Source organism: Falco rusticolus, chromosome 2 (genome assembly GCF_015220075.1).
Source record: "Falco rusticolus isolate bFalRus1 chromosome 2, bFalRus1.pri, whole genome shotgun sequence".
In the NCBI taxonomy this organism is placed as follows: domain Eukaryota; kingdom Metazoa; phylum Chordata; class Aves; order Falconiformes; family Falconidae; genus Falco; species Falco rusticolus.
In genome coordinates this window covers 79,000,556-79,023,131 of record NC_051188.1, presented here as the reverse complement: position 1 = coordinate 79,023,131, position 22,576 = coordinate 79,000,556, and the positions used below count along the sequence as shown (strand labels likewise).

Here is a 22,576-nt window from a genome sequence, read left to right as displayed (position 1 = left end):
CTATGAGCAATCTTTATCAGCACTTGGTGTGCCCTGCTCAGGGAAGCCTTTTGGCTCTTTATTTGCACACAACGCCCAGAAACGCAGGCTAATCAAGACTGATTTGCAAGTTCAAAAAAGGCACGGCACCCCCCCCACAGCACCGGAGGAGTGCGGCACCTCTGCCCCCAGGGGCCCTTACACCGGCGGCACCGCCACCGCCGCGCCCCCTGGCCCGCGGGCCCTTCCCGTCGCTCCCGCCCGGCTTGTTTGCTCCGCAAACCTCCGCGGGGGGGGAAGGGGGAGCCCCGGTCCGGTGCGGTCTGGTTGAGGGCGGCTGCCGGCACCCACCGGGCAGGAAGGGTCGCCCGTGCCCCCCGCCCGCACAGCACGGCCAAGCCCCCCGGAGCGCTGCTGGGCGCCGTCCCCGCCCCCGGGCCGGACCCGCGGCGTCTCCCCGGCGGCTGCGGGGTGAGCGGAGCAGGCAACGTCCTCCTCCCCGCCCCCCCCCCCGGCGGCGGCGGTGGGAGTGGGAGGAAGGGACCGGGCGACGCATCCACCTGGCGGCACCTGCCCCTTCCCCGCCCGGTAACTCCTCCCCGGCCGCGGCGGCTGCTCCCGGCTCCCTGCGCCGCGTCCCGTCCCGTCCCAGCTCCGCTGCGGCGGGGGCAGCCCCCAGGTAAGCGTGGCGCTCCCCGGCCCGGCCCGGTCCGGCCGCCACCCCTCCGCTTCGGACGGGCCCTTCCCCGGGGCCACCGGAGCCACCTCCGGGGGCCGGGCGGCTCCAGCGGGCTGGGGGGCAGAGTCGCCCTGGGCAGGGGGGCGCCCCGGCCGCTCCGAGTTGGGCCTGCGGTTTTATCTTTTAATGAAGAACCTTCGGGTTTGCTTTGGGGGGAGTGCGGCGGGACCCCGGAGGCATCTGAAAACCCCCGTCCCGCCGTGGCGGGGGTCGGCGCGGTGCCCGGCGGGGAGCGGCGGGGCCGTCTCCACAGAGCGAGAAAAGGAGGCGCCGGCTGATAAAATCGAGGGGGCACGTAAGCTCGTCGGCTTCAGCGGTGTTTCCCGCTGCTTTACCCGGTCGCCCCCTTTCCGCACCCGGTTGGGGCGAAAGCGTTGCGCTTCCCCCGGTACCGGCGGGTGAGGCAGGGCGGGCGCCGAGGGCACCGGCGTGGTGAACGGGCCCTGTGCGGGGGGTGGCGCGGTCCGACGGGGTGCGGGGGGTGTTGGGGTGCGCCCAGCGCCCCGCATGCCAGCGCCGGCCCCCCTCATCCCTCTCGAGGTTGTCCATTCCAGGCCTTCATCCTCCGCTGACGGGAGGGGAGACGCGGCGGGATTAAGGAGCTTTTTCAAGGTCACAGAGTTGGGTAGTTGCTCCTACGGAGAATGAACTAGAACAACCGAGTTCTGGGGCCTCGTCGTTGTGTATTAATGTCACCGCTGCTTTGGTTTCTTGCAAAAGCCCTGATTTCTGGGGCTTTTTACAGTTATCACAAAGTGTAACTTTTTACAGTTATCACAATTTGTCAAGTGATTTTGAAAGGGTAACTGTTGATAAGAGTGGCTTCCCACTGGAGCCCTATTATTAAAACTTTTGGGCCGAAGTTCTGAATGCTGAAATCAGCCGTACTCCTCACATCCCCTCGGAGGGCTTTACCGATTCCCGTAGCTTACCTGGACCTCGCATTTCACCTCGGTTTTCTCGGTGGGTGGGTGTCACTGAATTCAAGACACCATTCTCACATTGTGCCTTTGTCCTACGTGTCCCTGTTTGCCCTGAGTAAAGTGACACTAATGCCGTTAGTGCTTTACAAAGAGCCAAAGGAAGCAGCTTCACCTCTGAAGGGTGATTTGCATCAGCTAAGGCAGTGTTAAGCGAAAAGAGAGGGACGTTGTGTGTAGCATAGATCAATGACACTGGGAAATGGTTGCAGTTGTGCTGTTACCTATGGGTGTCAATGTAAATGTAAAGCCAAAAGACAGGTGGACTAAGACAAAATTTTATGTCAAAGTAGGATTTAAAATGTCCTTTTTCCTTTTATTCTTAAACTGTTAAAAATTATACTGATACATAGGAAAGACAGTCTAGAGTAAATCTATCGTGGTAGTCTAGCCTGAAAATGGAAATAAGATGAAATTATGTTTCTGGATGGTGATGCAAAACCAAAACAAAATGGTATTCTAGGATGCTGGTCAAAATATTTCTCTTGGAGCTGCTGCTGCTGGAGATGTGGGTTCTTTCTCCTGTGTCAATCAAGGGTCAGTCCACACTGAGTAGCTCCAGTACTGTGACAGTAGCTCAGCTGTGTCCGTGCTGCTACATCAGTACTTCTGGCATGTCTTTGATGCGTGGATCCCTAAACCTTCTCTGGCAATACGAGTCTCCCCTGTGGAGTGAACTCAAACCTCTGGCCAGCAGGCTTGCTTTTCTTTCTTGTCTGCCATAGGCACCTTGGAAGTGGTTTACAGCTCCTCAGGATCTGTAGTTTGCAGATTGAAAACAGCTGACCTAGATGAATATCTAAATAAGTCTGATTTGTTATCATTCCTAGTTTTTGGTTTTCTGCAGAGTGGGTATGTACTGGTATCATACAACATGCATTTGCAACTTGATTATGGTAAACAAGTATTCCTGAGATCTCTTGTTCCTTGTCAGAGACTGTCAGTGCCATAGAAAGAGACTTGATTTTTACTGCCAGAAGATGAGGTTATTTGCTCCTGCCATGGAAGTGGAAGGGCAGAGGCAGAACTGGGGAGGTAGTGTAGGAGAAGAAAGCATCCAGATGCCAGGCTGGCTGTTGCCGCATTTGTTCTAGCAGCATTGTGATCTGTGCACATGAGGTGGTGCGTGCTGTGTGCAATGGCTGCCTCTGCAGTCGTTGCCTGACCAGTAGGTCAATCTCCTACCATACCAGTTCTCCTGGGCTCTTGGTCTTTTCTATTTCAGAAATGGCTTTTCCTGTAGGGTCTTCTGTCACCAATCATCCACTCAGCTACATAACAGCTTTTCAGCTTCCTTTTCCACTCTGCCGTTCCTTAACAAAGGCATGTGATGTACTTGTGATAGGCAGCGTTGCATGGTAACCTCTGTTTTCAGAGAAGACAAATAGATGATTAGTTGTAGTATAAATACAGAACCCTATAACTGTTTAAAATGAGTGCTACACTCAGAACTTTTTAATGCCTTTTTTTTTTTTTTTTTTTTTGGATGTGGAAGTAGCATTAATCTTGGTTTGCCAGCCTTGGGAATAGGGTTGTGGACTTACTTGACCTACCGGTAGTGCTTTTCAAGAAACACTTTTTTTTGACACAAGTTGAGAAGTAGTTCTACGGTTTAATAATATTTCAGGAGCTAATGTAGAATAGCTTCAAGACTCTTAGGAGATCTAAGAATGCTGAGGCTCTGTTTCTGGCAACCTTTCATATAAATCTTTACATAGTCTTGTATAGTTCTTTGCAAGATGTGTAATGTTACTGCATAGGCACACAGAGCAGAGCTTGCCTCTATTGAGGTTTGCCAGAAGGCCAAGGACATTGGAAGAACCTGGTTCTGATGACTTTGAGACATTAGTTGCTCTTTGATTTGTCTTTGACCCCTTCCAGAGGATAAATTTTACCCTGTGGAGTAAACCACATTTAATTTTTTAATCATCACAATAAAAATATTCAGTGCTATTTCCTGAAGAAGTATCAAGGAAATCGTGTTAATAAAATGAGTTGAAAATTCTTAGTTCCTTTCCTCTTTCAAACATAACTGAATTGGTTTTTTTTAACCTTTCTATACTTAATTTGCAAGTCATGATTTTAAGGGCTGCTTGTTAAAACAGGAATCTCGAGCATGTTTCTTTTCTTTTGTCCAGGTGGCAGAGGCAGGAATTGCCCAGTGTGTGAAAAGATCATGTAAGTTAATCTGGAATCATCTCCTTGGCTTGTTTTCTTTCTTCTTCCACCTCCCCCCGCCCCTGCTTCATACCGTGGTTATATTGTATTTAAGATTACGCTACTGAAACTTCGTGGCCATAAAATGGTTGGGAAGAAAATAATTAAATCATACTTCCTTTCTAGTGTCATCAACAAAACCTGTAATTGTTGACTTGCCCTTTTCTGAAGTTGAGCTTTGCACTGGAATTACTCATTTGCTGTCTTTGCAAAGTTTTGCCATTTTGTTCATTTGCATGTGCTGTATTTCTTTATCTGGATAAAGGGAACTGCCAATTTTTTTGGATGTGGCACAGAGTTAGTGTTGATGCAAAGTGGATGCTTTTATGCATCCTACTTTTAGAAGCTGAACTTGATTTCATACACTTGGCTTTTTACTGTTCTGTCCTCTCCCATCTTATTTGCATGTGGTTGCTTTTACGTAGGTCTAACTGTGAAGAACTAGTTTGGAGTTCTTGGTGGTGTTTTTTCAATTATTGGTACCTGTCATAGAGCTTAGCAAAGAGCTGACTGTGTTTCTATTTCAGGAAATAGCACAAAATATGTATTGAAATAATATGTAAATGCAGGAAGTATACTGTTGCCAATATAAATTTGGTTTCATTGGCCAAGTTGAATTCACAGGGTTAGGATATCTGAAGGTAGTTATTCCATCCTGTTGACTTAGGCATGGAAACAACACATAGTGATCTCTATCTAAAAGCTTGTGGAAACTAATATAGCTGGTGGTACTTGTGGAACGCTGTGCCTCCAAAGCATGGTACTGCTCTTAATTAACTGTTATCACATGGTGTGTACTAAGGAAGTGCCGTTATTTCTTGCACAGAGAACTAGGGTAAAAGCCAGCAAGTCTGGTTTCATTAACAAAATCACAGTTAAATCTTTGGAGTTTCTTTGCCTTTCTGTTGCCTTTTTGGGATGTTGGCTGCTGGCTAGTGAAGGACACGCAGTATAAAGGAGTCATGACCTCATGCTGCTGTAAGGATGTGAAAGCGGAGGCTCACCTTCACCCACCAGTAGTGAGGTTGAGGGGGTTAGGAGGATGTGGCAATGAGGACCACTTACAGCCAAGCAGCACAGCTCTGTGCTTGGTGCTTTTCCTGCTCAGGAACAGTGTCTGTCACTGGTAGGGAGGAGAACAAGCCTTTTGGGGGACTAGTAGTCTATATTCAGTTAAGTAGGATGTTATCAAATGAAGTACAGATCAACTTTACTGGAACTTTTGCTTAAATATAGAGAAGAGATTTGCAGAAATCCATAGAAAACCTAAAAAAAAAAAAGCTATTGGATTAAACTTGTTTTCAATTAATCTAATATTCTAGATTTTTTATTGTTTTGTTTTTCTGTCAACTTTTATTGGAAAAAATGATGTATTTTTTTAATCTTAATGATCCATGACAGAACTTTAATTATAACGCTCCTAAGGCATATGTGAGAAGAAGTTAAGATATTTCAAGTAATAGCTGCGAGCTGTGAGGTTTCACTGTATTCATCTGTATACTATGTCAATAACAGCTATATGTTTTATATTCTTATTATCACCTGTCATTAGAAAGAGTAGCATTATTTCTTTACTTTCAGTGCTGTGAAACAAAAACACACTTGATTTTGGGCCTTCTGTGTTGCTGGAAGTCCAAATGCTGATTCTGCTTCATCCATACTGGAGTAAACTGAAGTTCGTGAAATTCAGCAGCTTAGCTGCAATGGGTCCCTTTCGTTATTTGGATATACTTTTTTCCAAAGCCAGAAGATGTTATTAAGCTGACCTGCAAGGCTCTGGCTCCCTGGGTCCTGTCTCTTATACCTTCAAGCCTGCGGTTGGGGTGAGCTCCATCCTGGTTTTCTTTCCTGGGGATCTCGGTGCACTTTAACTCCACCAGCTCACTTTAAAGGACTCTTGAGATCTGTTTCTTAAGATATACCCAGTACAGTGCCATTATAGCTTGGCAGACATCTGGAGGATTGACTGGCAGTGGGAGGGAAGGATAGTGCATTCCTGCTGAAGTCTTCTGCACCAGAGTGGCTTTATGACACTTTTTTATGGGATCTATTTAAATCTCTCTGATGCATGTGAGGTGAGTTACGGGCCAGAGTATTGGACTGAGATAAGACAGACCAGTCTTTTCTAGCCCTAAAGTTGTCGGGATGAGGAGTGTTTGACAGGTTGGTCTGTTTCTCCATGACCCAGCTTCCTTACCTGTGAAGTTGTTACAGTATCCTTGATATATTTGTAAAAAATTTTGAAGTGTGTCAGTGATGTGTTTTTAAGAAAACTAGCTTATGTCATTATTGGATGCTACACATCAATTTCTGCCTTAAACGTTTACAAACTAATAGGACCCCAGTTGTTTTGGTTTAATCTGTTTTTAATACACTGGAAAATGTATGTACCTATGACTTCCCTGTGTTTCGTGGCATGATAATGGAAAACTTGTTAATCTCTTTCCCATCCAGCTTCTAATTAATAAGAGCTAAATTGGGAGTGGTGGTTCGAAGCCAGTTAAGCAACAGAGGTATTTTTTTCCTCAGTTCATTTTAGAAAAACACAACAAAAACAAAAAAAACCAACCCAAAAACCCTCAAAAAGACTGAGAAAGACTGAGGAAGACTGTCACCTGCCAATTTGCAAAGCCTTTCAAATATTAATGTTAAAAAATACTTGGATTTTTCTTTAGTCATAGTACCTGTTGGCTTACTTCAGAATCACCACTTCTGTCTGCCATCACTAAACTTCTTAATGCTTTCCCCCCCCCCCCCCCCTTCTTTTCAGATAACAAGGGACAAACCCCTCTTCCTGTGACTTGTTACTTGTCCTCTAAGTCTGAGCAGACCTGTACTTCCCAACTGCTGTGAAGAGCTGGATAAGAATGGATGCGACATAAAGCAGAAGTCCTGAAGCCTTAGTCACCGATCTGATGGACTTACTGTAAGTAGGAGTAAGACTTGTTTTTCACCTCTCTGCCACACAAATAAGAGTTCAATGGTGCATTATTACTTACTTTTTTTTTTTGCTAGCGCTAAGAAGCAAATACCGGAATTAGCCTGCCTGAACTGTCATGAAATATTGGCACGCTCAACATGCCAATCTGCTTCAAAGACATTTGAAGTTCAGTTTTGGTGAGGTGACACATTGGTGCAGATTCTGAAACATAACCTTATACTTGGAGGTGAATTATGCTGTGTCTTAATGCAACTGCTCTTTATAGTTGTGGCTTTCAAGAGGAGTCATGGCAGTGTGCCTGTGTGCAGGGTACTGCTCTGCAAGCTGCAGAAAGGTATTTCTCAGTGTGTGGCTGAGGTACTTCCTAAGGCTTTTTTTAATGTAGAGTAACATTATGAGAGGACTCAATAGATTAAATTATTTATTAAAATGATTGCTTGTGGAGGTGTATAACTGCTTGTTTTAGAACTGTGGCGGCAAACATTTTATGTTTCTTTTGTCTTTGCTGTTCTGTTGTTTTACTTAATGTTAATGTTTAACTTCAAAATAAACTGCTATATGCTTGAAACAGTGGATGTAGCTCCTCTTACTGTATTTGAAAAACTTTCATATTGGTGTGGAATATTGTTTCCCTGCTGTGCTTCTCTCTGGTTTTGGTGTGGTGGCTGCAACACACAACCAAGAAAACAACTGTTTGCAATGTGGAAGAGTGAAAAGGATATGACTTGTAGGGCTGATAGCTGTGGCATTATCAAATGAGTTAGCTGAATTTGTATTTCCTGATGCTTTTTTCACATTCTTGTTTCTGTGTCATAAACCTCAGAGTGATACATGAGTAAGTGTTGAGAGAGGCAGGAGGACCTGAACTTGGTACTGACACCATGTGGGTTGTTGCCAGGATATTCTTTAACTCTCATTCTGTCAGTGAGAGTGAACACTAACTTAATCTTCTCGGTGTGTGTGGAGCTCGTGTTAATGAATAGTTGCCACTGTATAATCCTCAAGGTTGTATTGAGAGGCTACTGAGATCTGATTTCATGCTGCACCTTAATTTGTACTGTCTCTTGAAATACTTCCATATTTTTTTTTCTTCCAGATTTGGCATTTTTCCAAAGGGAAAACTGACAAGAAATGTGGACAGAGCTTCTGGTTGTGATTTTCTGTTTGTTTTTTTTTTTAATATAGGTTCACGCTTTACTTCCAAACACTTGAATTGTTTTGGTACTGCTGACAAAGGAAAGATGACCTCTACTGTAGTAAGTAATGAAAGGGATTTATTTATTTTTTTTTTAATGAGGTGTTATTTCTTTACAAGTAACAGCTTACTGAGTGATGTTCTGGTTAACAAGCCTTTTAAAATGTGAAGTGTTTGTTGTGTTTCCTTTCTTGCAAAAAGGGAAAGACACCTGCCTCACAGTGTATAAGAGGCTTGAATTAGCTAGCATTTCAAGTGCTCAGATACTCCTGGTGCTTTCAAAGCTTATTTTGGAGGGATAGGTTGAAATGGCTTCTGATTAGTTCTTAAAGCTCTTCTGGGATAAATATTCCAGAACCTGTTGTAGGCCCGTGCATTTCAGAAATAGCTAGGTATATCTGGTGTTGTCATGGGGCAAAATGGGGCAGTAAGCATTTATCCTAGACCTGGACAGCTACAGACACAAAGGCTGTTACTTGTCAGCATTTCTTTCGATGATGGTACTAAGCCTAAAACTGTCCGTGCTGCTTATTTCTACCATCAGATGTTCCAGTGCAATGGTTTGTGTCGCCAGTGGGAGGGCTGGGCTCAAGAATCTTTCTTAGGTTGAGTTACTTTGGATCAGGAAACTGGTCTATTCATACGCCTTGAGTCTCACTCTCTGTTATTTTTATTATTCAAAGTACAAGGTATTAGGCATGTAAATTGGAGTCACTAGTATGTGTATGCATGCATGGTATATTTCAGCATTGCCAGAATTACTTAGTAGGGTTCTGAATGGAAATGGCATCTGAAACTTACTTTGCCCTAATTGCAGTCTTGCCTCTTGTTTTTTCATTTTCTCCTGTTCCCTTCCCCGGAATGTTCTCATTTAGAGTCCACAGCCATACTATGAAAATCATGGCTTTCAGCCAGAAAATGTCTATTATGCCAGGCAGACAGCCGGTGCTAACCCGTATCCACAGTACTTCTCAACAAATGCTCCGTCAGTGCCAAGCTATGTCCCAAGGGTTGCTACCCATCAGTCGAGTAGGCCAGTAGCACATTCGTCCAGGAGAACGTGTGCATCAAGTAAGTTTTGTTGGGATTTCTTACAATTTTAGACTTAAGAACTTCCAAAGTAAGATAACAAAAGGGATCTTCTCTTCCAGCTCCTGTATTGCAGGAGCCATCTCCCCATGGGTGAAAAAGTAATAGCTGGCTGAGATGCCAGTGAACAGAAACCTGAGCGATTTGGAGGAAGGATGGTAGAGTGGAGAAAAGTCTGTCTGGCAAAACATCTGTTTTTAATGTCAAGGAAATAAATAGTGCTGGTGGCTGGAAATCACCTGATTTGTGAACCTAATTTCTCTTTTTCTCCTTGCTTTCAATTCAGGTGTAAAGAAAACCATAGTTGTCATATTATCCATTTTAACAGTCATTTGTTGTGCAATTGCTGCTTTCTTCATCTGGTATTTTGGTAAGGTTCATTTTTTTTTTTTTTATTCTGAAAGAAAAGATTTTATTTAACTTGTAAAGTTAGAAATATACATTCTTATCTTCCATTTTATGCTGAATTAAGGACAGGAAAGTCTTCATTTACCTGCCTCCTGAGAGATGAATTGGTATTGCTTCTTAATGGCTCAGTTTTGCTTGTGGTTTGGTTTTTTTTTCTTTCTTTTTAATGAATATTGCTGCTGTCATTATCCTTTTCCTTCATCAAGTAATTATGTTTTTGATGTTAAGTGATGTCATCAGCTTTTTGACTCTTCTGGAGTGGCTAATTCAGGTGGCTTCTCTGGAAAGCTTCAATATCTGGCAAAAGCTGGTGCAATACAACTGTACAGCACTGTAGCTGTTAGTAATGAGCAGTTTGACCTCTTGCAAGGTTTTTTGCACTGAGGGAAGCTGGCACATGACCGTGCATGGCCAACACATTCTGTGGTGCATGTCATTAGGGAAGTCACTGCTGTGCATCCTTTCTGAAATGGAACTGTTCCAGATTTGAGCTTCACTTAATTTCAAGTGGAGGAAGGAGATTGAAGTAAATCTATATACCTTCACTGCAAGAGCACAAATGATCAAGAGATGTTTTATTTTGTTAAAATGGGATCCCTTTTGGAGCAGAAGTAATTCACATCCATTTAATTGTTTCTGAGGCTTTTGTGTTGAAAGTGTTTTAATGTTGTGTGAACCCAGCCCGTCTCGCCACTGTAAGCTGTACCACAGATGATACGTTTACCTTGGAAGTCATCCCCGACTGGGGTGAATGAGCTCTGAAGCTGTGCTAGAGTAATTCTGTTTGGCTCAGGTGAAGTTTGTCTTGTGCTATCTTAGTTCCCTTTCAATGAAAGCCACTTTTCAAAGGAAACTGAAAAACAATTTGCTGTTTTTAGGAGCCTCTCCTTTCTGTTCTGTGCAGCAAAAGAAAGAGAGAAAGGATTTCATTTAAAACTTAGGATGACATTTGTGTTCTTAGGGTTTTTTTTTCTCACTTTGATTTATACAAGGTGAATGTAATATTGTTTTAAATGGCAGCAAAAGGATGTAATTGGAGTAATCTTCCTCCTTTTCTGTTTGCAAGTGTTATGCTTTGTCAGTGTAAGGCTGACTCCTTTTAGACAACTAATGGTGCTTGCTTATTCAGGGGAGGCGGTGGACAGAATCCAATCAGCTGCATAACTGACTTAATCTGACAAGTGATTTAAAGGACAGAGCAATACATCCTCTGTTGTGTCAGGCTAGGTCTCCTCCCATCTCTGAGTTTGAGTTCTTTCTGATGTTTTGCTCTGTGGAAGTGGAGTACTCCTCGAGAGCTGGCAGTAGACACCTGAGGCTAAGTTGACGGTCAGCCTAATGGCTATGTTGCTCTCTCCCCACAGTAGAGAATCGTTGTCTTGGCTCCTTAATAGAGTGTGGATCTTCAGGAGTATGCATGCCACCCTCGCAGTGGTGTGATGGGGTGAGCCACTGCCCCAACGGAGAGGATGAAACCCGCTGTGGTGAGTGCCAGCAGTCGAGGTGGGGGGCCTTCAGCCAGCTGCAGGAGTTTTTGAGCATATTGCCTTATCCAAAGCTCGCCTAAGTTACAGCCCGTTTTAGCTTCAGTTATATCTCTAAAATGGTTTAGGATGTTTGAGCGCTTTGAAGGCTATATCTATAGATACTCAGTTTGTTTCCAGTCCAATCAAAAAGCTGAAACAAAATGACTGACTTGAAGGTTTGAGCTGGCTTAACATTGGATGAGTTTTTATAAATACTGCCTTTTAATTTGAATGGGGTTTGTGCAAAACTGAATCTAACGTTGTCTCTGGAATGAACCACCATCGTCGACTTCTTAGTGGAACTTGAGATGATAACATAAATCTGGTGGTCTTCAGTCAGGCTTGTCTTTTTCCACATATTTTGCATTCCTTATTCTCCCAATAGTACTTCAACTACTTCATAACTCCTTTGTGTAAGAAAGCCTGGTCTGATCAGTGGTTCCAACTGAAAATATGCCGAGGGAAGCTTTAGGGCACAGCTGAAGGTGGAAACGTTATTCATTTGTTCATTCAAAAGGTGTAGCATGTTGTTTCTAACACCTCTGTTATGCCAGTGCCACTCTGGAAAACTCTGGCTGTGCTGCTCTTCTCTTTTGAGAAACTTATTCTGCACATGCCTCCTGCAGGGTTAGCATTTACTGGCATACGCTCTAAAGCTGTTTCTTTCCATTTAGTTGAATAATGTATTTTTGGAGAAGCTTGTTCAATCTGTTCTTTTGCTTGAGCTATTTTATATTAGTTTTTTGTGCAAATAAATACATAATGGGGCATAGAATGTCAGAGCTAATTGTTCCTTCTTGCATTCTTGCTCTACAAGTGCTTCTCTGAATAAATTCAGCATATTCATATGTAATACGAAATATATTACAATAGATTGTATTTTATTTATACACAATACATGATATATTAAGAAATATATCATTGCGTAGATAAAAGGTAAGAAAAGATTGGCTATTGCAATCTTCCTCAGTGGTAGACTGAAAGAGAATTTTGAGCATAAAAGCTGAAATGAAAAGATGAACACTATTTTGTACACTTGCAGTTTTAAACTGGTAGTTCTTTTCAGTTGCCTAGACAAAAGGATTAAGTCATTGTGATATTTCTGTCTACTTGATATTTACTCAGAATTTTCTGAGTAGAAGGCAGCATTAAATTAACACTAGTTATACAAACAAGCATATGTTACAGGTAGCAATACTTTTTAAGTAGAGAAAGAGTGGTAATATAGCGTGTGGTGTTCTTGGTTTCTTTTTACTTCTTCCTTTTCTGGCAGTTAGACTTTTTGGACCAAACTTTATCCTGCAAGTTTATTCACCTGTCAGCAAATCCTGGTATCCTGTTTGTCAAGATGACTGGAATGATGATTATGGGAGGATTGCATGTAAAGACATGGGCTACAGTGTGTAAGTCTAACCTTTGTCAGCCTTTGCACATACATAGAAAGGTTAAAATTTCCATCTTGCTGTTTTTAAGAGTGCATATCTCAAACAAAAAGCAGCTGGCAATCTAGTTTGTGTGAACCTGGGTCAGTCTGATTTTAATGATGGCAGCTGTTAGAGAATCAAACCAAAACATTGCTCCAACAAGTGACAGGGACCGGCATGCATGCAGTAGGTAGGTGGTGGGGTCACTTGTATCCAATACATTAATTCACAGCCATCTTCCAGAGCTTGCTTCAGATCATTATAATTGCTCAGTAACATGCAGTCTGACTTAATCTGTCATCACCAGTATTACATGGAAAACATTGATCTTCTGAGGACACAAATAACACCAGCTTGTATGGAAGACTGCTGTAAATAATTATGCCCCTGAGTGCTGCCCATGTTCTCCCCACATAACGCTGTAGCCTAAATTCTTCTGTGGTTGAAATATTTGATGTTGCCTCTCTGTGATACAGTTGGCAAATACTTCTGTTGTGTGTGGAGTAATGCAGTGAATTTATTGCCCAGGCAGGCAGAACTTGTGTGTGCCCGTGCTGCATTGTGGTGGTCTGAATTCAGGTCTCTGAACGAGCAATGACCCCAGTAGTTCCAATTCCAGTAAGACAGCCCAGCAGCAACTATGCAGAGTTGGTCCTCAGCTAGAAAGCTTGGCAGGACAGCAGCACTTGATACCCCTCTTGCCATCCCGCAGAAATGTGGCTGTCATGACTTACTGGACTTGGACTTTGCTATGTTGTGTAAATGTACCAGCAAAGGCATGTCTTCATCTTTTTTTGTTTTGTGAGGCTGAAGATTTCTACCAGGCATGCATATTAGATAAAAATATTATTTTAATCTAGAAACTCTTTGATGGGAAATGGAACTTGAAAAATGTTTAAAGAACCTGGATCTCTGACACTGTACTACACCACTAGGATTCTGTGTTTCATTAAAAAAAAAAACAAAAACCAACAACCAAAAAACAAAACCCATGTTTTTTGGTGTTATTCATATCAGAAGATCTAGCTTGGCACAGTTTATTGTTGCTTGCTTGAAAATGAAACAACTGGGTTTCATGATGTACTTTCTGTTTTGCAGGGATACGTATTACTATAGTCGAGGAGTAGCAACTGAAGTCGGCTCTAAGAGCTACATGAAGCTGAACACAAGTGCTGGGAATATAGACTTGTACAAAAAGCTGTATAGCAGGTATCTTTGTTTAATACAAACTTCTTTCCTTTAATCAGGGGTCTTTTAGCTGTTGTAAAAGGTGTAGCTTCTGCCCATAGCATAATGCAAGTACATCTTTCAGTGGGGATTGTTAGAGGGAAAGAGACTTCGTTTTTAATCTGATTGCAACAACGGCTGTCCCTTCTGTTTAAAAACACAGCTGTCATTTTTCCGTCCTTCCTCTCTTTTAAAAGGCAAGATGTCCCATCCTGTTCTCTCCATGGTGTCTAGAAGGTTGCCATGTCAAAGATACCTTTCTGAGGCTCTTTGACCATCAACAGGAGTTTCTGTACGGTGACAATAGCTACCAACTGCTACACGTTCACAGCAGCTGGTGCGGGTTTTTTTTATTTGTCACGTGAACACACACTTTCACTGTGGAAAGTATCATTCTTATTCTCATTAAACAACTCGGAAGTGTCTAGTTTCTAAACCTGTAGACTGCTGTGCCTGCAAAGTTCCTGTTGCTCCCTTGTTTAGAGTCTTCTACAACTACTTCATAAAATCAGCTCAACTTTTTCTCATGCTGTTCTTCATCTTGCTCCTCAATAGGCTTACAAACCTTTTGTATTGGTGACTGCAGTCTTCCACATGGCAGTTCTGGTGAATGCCAGAAATGGTGGAGGCCAGATGGTTCCTGGCAGGGTAGCTGGAGAAAGTGAAGAACCCTCAGCCAGGAAGATGTGGGTGAAGGCAGGGCACGTAGCTAGAAAGGGTAGGAAGCAGCTGGAGGGTGAACTTTACCCACCATTTGCTTCATTGTGTGTCTAAAATCCTGGGGTTTTTTATTTCTATCGCAGTGATTCCTGTGCATCAGGAAATGTGGTTTCTCTGCGCTGTGTAGGTAAGTGACTGTGTTTCTCAAACTTCTGCTTGTTCATGCTTTGAAATGCTATGGATGGAAAATCCTTTTGAATCTGCATAAATAATTACGATCTTTTGATGGCAGATGATTAAAATCTGGTTCCCATTTTTCAAACGGTACAGTTTAAGGAACAGGGTGGGAGACAGACAAGGAGTTACTTTTGTCTTTGCTGCACCGGTCCCTTTAAATGACTCTGTTGCAGTGAGGCTCTGTAGTCCTCACCCAGCAGCCATGGTGGGATGTCTGTGGTGCACCTGCAATGTGCCCACGGCGGGAGCAGTGCCTTCTTGACAAGGTGACTCCTGGCTGTCATCTGTTTTGTTGCACAACACAAAGGCGGTTGTCTCTGGGGCTTGCCAGAGGTGCCTTAATACCACGTTTAAAGGTGTAATGAGCCACTGGTTTGTGGTGAACCGAGGGCAGCAGTTGCCAAATCTTGATGTTTTCAATGTGAAAGGGCTCCAGGCTATGGGAGACTTGGGCTTTTGGTGTCCAGGGCAGGGGCCCAAGCTGTGGCATAAGCAGTGCAGAGATCGGACACGGGGTCTGTGCTCCGAAGCCTGAGCTGCAGAAGCCATCTTCCAGACCAGCTCGCTCTTTAACTGATGCCTGTGTGTAACTGACTCCTTAGACTGTGGCCTGCCCACTAAGAACGTGAACATTATGAACAGAATTGTGGGTGGCAGCGGAGCGGTGCCAGGACAGTGGCCGTGGCAGGTCAGCCTCCATGTGCATGGCACCCATGTCTGCGGGGGCTCCATCATCACCCGTCAGTGGATAGTGACAGCGGCGCACTGCGTGGAAGGGTGAGTCTTGACCCCATGGGGCACCAGAGTGACCAGCTCATTCCTTTGTCTCTGGAACAGCAGTTGTTCTTGCTTCAGGCTGAAATGCACAAATTTACCTAAGTCTCCCAACTTTCTGCTTTAAAAATAAATTAAATACCATTCCTCCCCTCTGCCTTGAATGCAGGTGCTAGGTGTGCAGTCTTTTGTCTATGTAGCAGTATGATTTTCAAGTAGTAAGGGAAAATTTCTTCTGGAGGAGGCTGGCTGCAGTTCATCTGTCTGCTTTCTACAGGAGGAAAATCTTACTTTACTTGTTAAAGGTGGAAATTAAATTGGATGGTGGTGTTGGGCACAGATACCTACCCAATTTAAGAGGTAGACTGAAGGCACCAAACTTAATGCCAGGCAGGACAATGTTTTCATGAAGATGCTGAATTAACACTGTGAAGAAAAACAAAGAAAAGGAAAAAAACCCCCAAACCTTCAAATATCGCACAACTGTAGATATGATCAATTTAAAGATGCCTGTGCCATTTATTTCCTTGTATCTTCATGCCACGGGGTAGTAAAGCCCAAGTCAGTACTAAAGGTAGATTTATACCTATCCAAGGAGCACTTTACATGGGCATCAACAAGAAAAATAGCTGGTGCTTTGTACGCTTTTAACCTATAAAGGAGAGTTGAGGTGCTGTGGTACCTTGTGTACAGTGTCAGAATATGTTTAAAAGGTGGCTGCTCCTGTTGGAGGGAAAACCCACTAAGTAAAACCATTTGTAATGGTTGGTTGGCCGGATCACAGTTTGAGGCTAAGCCAAGGAAAAATAACTTTGTCCCTTAACCTTGAGAAAGGAATGCAAGTGTTTATTTTTATGTGATGATCTTATCCCTCCTTTGTTTGCTGATTTAAGCTCTGTAGTATGCAAAAACTTTAGGAAAGGCAACCAAACTGCAAGCTGTAGCTGGCAAAAAAACTCGTTTTCAGTCCTGAATTTTTTTTGTGGAGGGGAGATGACTCGCAAGCACTACTGCCTTGGAGTTCTGGAGGGAGTTTTAACACTTCTGAGAAGTTTTTTGTATTGAGCATTTGTAAACTGCTGGAGCAAGAGAGACTGTTTAAATTACATTTAGTTAGCATACTTAACATTAAAAAAAAAACCACACCAAAACCGAACAAAACAACCCTGGCATTTTCATGTTAGTGAAATTCCTTCACTAGATCATGTTTTTACTAATATTGCCTTCTGCTGCCCTTGAGTGCCTTGGATAGTACATGCGAGTGATACTGCTGACATGTGAGACTTCAGAAATAACTGCTTGATCCCTCAGCCTTGGAAATCAATAGACTTCAGTGTTGCAGTCTCAGACTATAATTTGCTGTGCTGAGTGATAGTGATACTTAACCCATTTCAAAGATTTTGATATATTTATGAAATCAAGAGTCAAGCTTTCCCAAAGTCAGATGTCTTGCAATTTATTTACCTTGTTTTTCAGAAATGGTAGTCACATGCATGTGCGTTCTTGGTTGCATGTGCATTTGGCTGCTGTTTCTGAAGACAATTTTTTGAAGGTTATAATCCATGGCTCATTATCAGAGAATCAAACATTCTAATCTTTTGTTTATTCTGTAGACGATTTTCTGACCCGTACAGCTGGAGGGTTTATGCTGGGATTCTGAATCAGGATGAGATGCTCTTAAGAAACGGATACAGAGTGCAACAGATAATTTCCCATCCAGATTATGATACAGATTCGAAAGACAATGATGTTGCCCTTATGAAGTTAGAAACACTGCTGAGTTTTACTGGTATGTATTCTGCTCTTCTTAAGGCAAAAGTCCAATGGCAATGAGCACATCTTTTAAAAATACTGAAGTTTGTCAAGAAATCCTTGTGATATGGGAAGAACAAAAAATGTGGGTAGAGACAGAGGGCACACCCTTTGATTTTCTAAGTAGGATTTATTTAAATGTGGTGCCTGATAAGGGAGTTTAGGCTCATCTCAACAATTCACTTTTATGCCGGAACGCTGTATAGTGCTTAAGTTTTGCCATTCCTGTATGTGCAGACTCCGAATATAATGGTGGAGCAGCTGACTAGACTCTAAACCAAGTTATGTCAAATAACAATTGGGAAAAAAACCAACACCACCACAGACAAATGTTAGAAAATGTTCCTTTCTTAAAAGTAGATGTAGGTTGTTTGTAAGCAATCAGTGAAAAATAGAGGACAAACCATTACTTGAAGTGGTTTTAGTGTACAGGTCTTTTATATTTCAGTGCATCAGTTTAAAGCTATTAGTAGTAATCTGGAGGGTCTCTTCTGCTCCTAAGAGCAGGGAGATTGTCTGCCAGGTTTTTGTTTCACACTTCTTGTGTATAGGTATTGAATCCTGCTTGCGTGATTATTTTCAGCAGAGTTTTGCAAAGAGAATGCAGAGAAGTAGTTGTCAGAAGTTTTTCTTCTTTGTCCTCTACTGATCAGAAGAGCTGGTATTAATTGTTCTAGTTAGCGGGTCGAATTGACCTAAGAACAATTAATTGTGCTTGTTCCTCATTTTGAGGTGAGGATTAGGTAGCCATCTGGTAAAGAGGGGCTGGTAAGCTTTCTGCCGCTGCATGCATTGCACAGTATTGCTTGTCTGCGAGGAAGGTAGAGTACAGAGAAAATGTGTGGTGTATAGGTATTGAAGTGGTGGCTGTGTTGAGATATTTCATATACATTTATTTTGAATTATGCCTGGACATCTGGGATTAATGATGCTACCATGTTTGTTTTGTAGATACTGTACGGCCAGTTTGTCTGCCTAATCCAGGAATGATGTTCCAGCCTAATCAGCAGTGCTGGATATCTGGGTGGGGAGCAGAGTACCAAGGAGGTAAAGAGTGGCTCTGGAATGTTTTGGTCTTCTACATAAACCGGTCCTCTTCAGTCTGCGAATAACTGTTGGATGAGCTGACTGGGCAGTTTGAGCCAGATCTGTTGATATGCTATTTTTTCACCTATTTACATATTTACACAGGGCATTCTGTCTCAAAACAAGTTGCGATGTGTTGCATTCAGCAGACTGAAAGGAACCTCAAATCAGTATGGGGGGCCAGAACTATTCACACAGGAAACAATCCTGTGCTCCTGCTAGCAGGGCCACATCTCCTGTAAGGAGGGTAACTGTATGCCAAGCCACTCCTCTGTGGATGTGGGAGAGGGCAGGAGCCTGTCCTTTGGTGGAAAGCTAAAATAGCATGATGCAAGTTAAGTCTGTAAGAAGTGAAAAGGAAAGGGAGGAAAGGTTTCTCCCAGTATGAGAAGGTACTGGGTGTGTGGAGCTGTGTGTCGGGCAAGCTGGATCCTGAGTATGGGAACTGCTGGAAGCTTGCGCTAGACCATAAAACTGTGGGAAGGTCCTCTTTGCCTCTTGCAGACTTCATGTGCGTTTAATAGCCCTGTAGATAACACAGTTATTCAGAGTTGATTTGGGGCTGGAGTAGGCAGGTAGGTGCCATGTTCTCTTGCTTTGCACTGACAGCAAAGTAGGGTAACTCACTGACTTCTTGGAAGGGAGTTTCGATGTCACAGTTGTCCCTGTGCAATGGTTCATACATTTTGTGTCCATCCCGATGTTTCTAGTAAGTTCATTTCACCTTGAACAGTGCTAGTTGCTGGGATCTGTAATAGCAACATAATATGATGTTGTTCTAACTTTTTCTTTGTCTGTTTTTGTGCATGTTTCAATTTTAGGTAAAACATCAAATAGCTTAAATTATGTTATGGTGCCCTTAATAGAACATTCTAGGTGTAATTCTGTCTCTATCTATAATGGCATGATTTTGCCTACAATGATCTGTGCTGGATATCTAGGAGGAGGAGTTGATTCCTGTCAGGTAATTATTCCTAATTAACACCTAATAACAATCTCATTATTTTTGTGGTCTTACTAGTAGTCTTTTTTAATTATCTATTAACTACAAACAGATCCTACTTAAAAAAATTAACATTTTGGTTGGGCTTCTGGTTAATTTTGTGGTGCATCCCTTTAAAAGGGAGAGCTTTTGTATCATCTTCTGAATGGCTGCCAAGTTCTCACTGAATACCCAGAGAGGGTGAGGCAGTCTTTTTTTAATGCTTCGAGGATGTTTTGTTATCTGGTACTTGGAAGTGAGCGAATGCTCTTCATAATCATGGCAATACCCTAGCCTTACGCTTGTGAACAAGAAAGTCGGTAATGCCTATCTCATTTAGTGCTTTGGGCAAACAGTTTTCATCCCTATTGCAAGCAGCCATCATTTAATCTGTAATTGCCATCGCTTTTTTTTTTTTTAGTGACTCTCTTAAAATGGTGGTTAGCTTTTATTGAAACTTAAACTGTATTCCTGAAGTGAAATGGGTTGCATCCTTCCTGGTGGCCAGGTCACTAATAATATGCTTGTATTTTGTGCAGGGTGACAGTGGAGGTCCGCTAGTAACTAACAAAAACTCTGTGTGGTGGCTGGTTGGAGATACCAGCTGGGGAACTGGCTGTGCTAGTCCCAATAGACCTGGAGTCTATGGGAATATGACTGTGTTTACAGATTGGATTTATAAAAATATGCAGGTAAAATATTTGGTGGGTGGTTTTAATAATTTTAAATGTCCCAAATAAAAAAATGATTTTATTTATAAAAATAAGTACATGTGACATGTCTGCTAATGAAGCTATTCTGCTGAGAAGCATCCAAGTAATTGGTAAGGTAGTCTGTCAGCCTGTCAGCAGAACTTTTGAACCTTTGTTTTTTGTTTTGTTTTTTTTTTTTTTTAAACAGGCAAACAGATGACAATACTGTCTGTCCTTCTTGCTGATTGATGTTTCTGAGAACAAGAATAAATGAAGCCGTGGGTGCCTGGGATATTTATTCACAAATGATTTTTTTATTTCCTCTTTTGAATTTGCTCTTTAAAAGTAACATGAAGAATTGTACACTCGGTTCTGTGCTGGCTACAGTGACTGATCTTAATCAGTGAAGGATTATCACAATGAGCACCTTTCTTCTTGTGGTGCCTGGCAGAAAGTTGTTCTGTCAACTGCTTGCTGAAATGTCTCTTCTGTAGTTGAGTAACTTTCACTTGATAATCAGGTACAGGCTTACAACAGCAATTTTAATCACAATTTAATTTAAGATTTTTGTGGCAGGATACTGAGACAGTTTGTTTAGTAGTGTTTTAAATTAAATGTTAAGTAATGTGAACATTGAACCTCTGAGCTGCTGGTTAGCAATTTAAAAAGAAAAGAACGGGTTTTGGTATAGACTCAGAATGGTTTGGGTTGGAAGGGACCTTTAAAGATCATCTAGTCCCAACTGCCCTGCTATGGGCAGGGACACCTGCCGCTAGACCAGGTTGTTCAAAGCTCCATCCATCCAGCCTGGCCTTGAATGCTTCCAGGGACAGGGCATCCACAGATTCTCTGGGCAACCTGTTCAGTGTCTCACCACCCTCACAGTAAAGAACTTCTTCCTTGTATCTAATCTAAGTCTTCCCTCTTTTGTTTAAAGCCATTGTCCCTTGTCCTATCACTACATGCCCTTGTAGAAAGTCCCTCTCCAGCTTTCTTGTAGGCCCTTTTAGATACTGGAAGGCTGCTGTAAGGTGTCCCTAGAACCTTCTTTTCTCCAGGCTGAACAACCTCAAATCTCTTAGTCTTTATTCACAGGAGAGGTGTTCCAGCCCTCTGATCGTCTTTGTGGCCCTCCTCTGGACTTACTCCAACAGGCCCTGCTTCTGTTGGGGGCCCCCTGAGTTGGACACAGTGCTCCGGGTGGGGTCTCATGAGAGTGTGGTAGAGGGAAAGAAATATATATGAAGGGAAGTTTTCATGCACTACAGTAGAAGCACAGGAAAAAAATACAGTATATTCAGGTAGTCAACAATCCTCAGGATCTTGACACAGCAGTCATCCAAGTTAATTGTTCAAAGGACTGTCTCAGTAATTAAAAGTGTCGTTCTGCCTTAAGCTGCTCTGAACCCAAAAGGGGCAAGACCTGCCAGTCACTCTTAAGGTAGGCTACCGAGAGGGATGTTGCAGTGCTGTAGCAGAAAGCAGGGAGTTACGTGTGCCGAAGGTGCAGTCCCTGGCTGTGCATGTCAAGATGACTCTTGAACTCTCCCTGCTGTGAAGGGCAAAAGGCAAAGTATTTCAGTAAGGCTGTGTTGCAAGTGATAGACTTCTGGTTGCAGATGCATGTCCAGAGGATGGCTGTTTTGTACAAAGAAACCCAAATCCGTGTTTCTGCGTAACCAGATGAACTACCTCATTTATTAAATTTGGCTTTTAATTCCTTAGAGCTCTCCTTTATGTATCTGCATGTTATGTTTTTAGTAAAATGTCATTAATATCAGAGTGCCACTTCAACTGGGATTTTGAAAATAATTTATAATCATAGTACAGAGGATCAAAAAGCCATACCAAGTCACTTTTTTTTAAGGAGGAGAAATCTTTTGAATGAAATGACTCTACTAGCCTTGTCTTCACTTTTGGTACTGAAATGCAATTATCTTCCATGTAAACACTGCACCAAATAAATTTTTTTTTTTTAAAAAAAACCCAACTAGTCTTCATTAGTAGTGGTTTGTATCTGTTTGCTTGGATTTTTAATTTTTTTGGAAGCAGTTGCTGGATTCAGTGTCCTAAGTGCTTTGAGGGTCTTATTTTAAACAAAGCAAAAGAAAAACAACACGGGAGGGTGATCCAAGAGATTGTTTTGAGTCCAATATCTCAGTTCCTTGAACAAACTCAGGGAAGGAGAGCTGGATGTGCAGGAATGTTGGATGTCTTTAGTGGCTGGGTCTGATGAAACCATTCTGACTTGTGAAATTGAATTAAATAAGGAAATTTAGCCTAAAAGGCAGTGAGTTGAGGGAGTCACACCCTGTTTTGTTATTAGTATCATGCTGCCTGAAGCAATATGTACTTGCTTGTCTTCTCTAGGTGTGAGACACAGGATGTTTTCAGTAGCACGTGAGCATCGTGTGAGCCTTGGGGGATACCATGAAGTAGCCAACAAGTTTAAAGTACTTTCAAAACAGAAATTAAATAAATTAAATCATTACAGTATCAGGGTTTGCTTGGGGTTTTGGTTTTGGTTTTTTTTTTTTTTGTTTGTCTGTTGGGGTTTTTTTTGTTTTCTTTTTTTGCTTCTGACCTGCAGCACTGCAGGTCAATAGTA

General features: G+C 42.5%; 1 protein-coding gene across 5 annotated transcripts; it reads left to right on the top strand.

The window, feature by feature from the left end:
* The first annotated feature begins 234 nt into the window (after positions 1–234).
* On the top strand, positions 235–20,629 carry TMPRSS2 (transmembrane serine protease 2). 5 transcript variants are annotated; one of them, XM_037377115.1, is made up of 16 exons: positions 471–658; positions 3,837–3,876; positions 6,686–6,841; positions 8,042–8,112; positions 8,927–9,122; positions 9,427–9,510; positions 10,913–11,032; positions 12,348–12,477; positions 13,597–13,707; positions 14,529–14,572; positions 15,225–15,399; positions 17,010–17,185; positions 18,160–18,255; positions 19,116–19,258; positions 19,816–19,968; positions 20,177–20,629. In XM_037377115.1, the coding sequence occupies exons 4-16, from the start codon at positions 8,098–8,100 to the stop codon at positions 20,186–20,188; spliced, it is 1,455 nt and encodes a 484-aa protein (XP_037233012.1). In that variant the 5' UTR covers positions 471–658; positions 3,837–3,876; positions 6,686–6,841; positions 8,042–8,097; the 3' UTR covers positions 20,189–20,629. The 5 variants fall into 5 exon arrangements, with proteins under 5 accessions (XP_037233013.1, XP_037233012.1, XP_037233011.1 ...); XM_037377116.1 differs by lacking the exons at positions 471–658; positions 3,837–3,876 and adding an exon at positions 235–450; XM_037377114.1 differs by lacking the exon at positions 3,837–3,876.
* Positions 20,630–22,576: the final 1,947 nt, after the last annotated feature.

What these genes read in the sequence shown, in the direction of transcription:
- TMPRSS2 (XM_037377116.1), top strand. An exon ending in CAGGAGAACGTGTGCATCAA is followed by an intron (nt 9,123 to 9,426) that starts GTAAGTTTTGTT and finishes CTTTCAATTCAG; the next exon opens with GTGTAAAGAAAACCATAGTT. An exon ending in TACAAAAAGCTGTATAGCAG is followed by an intron (nt 13,708 to 14,528) that starts GTATCTTTGTTT and finishes TTTCTATCGCAG; the next exon opens with TGATTCCTGTGCATCAGGAA.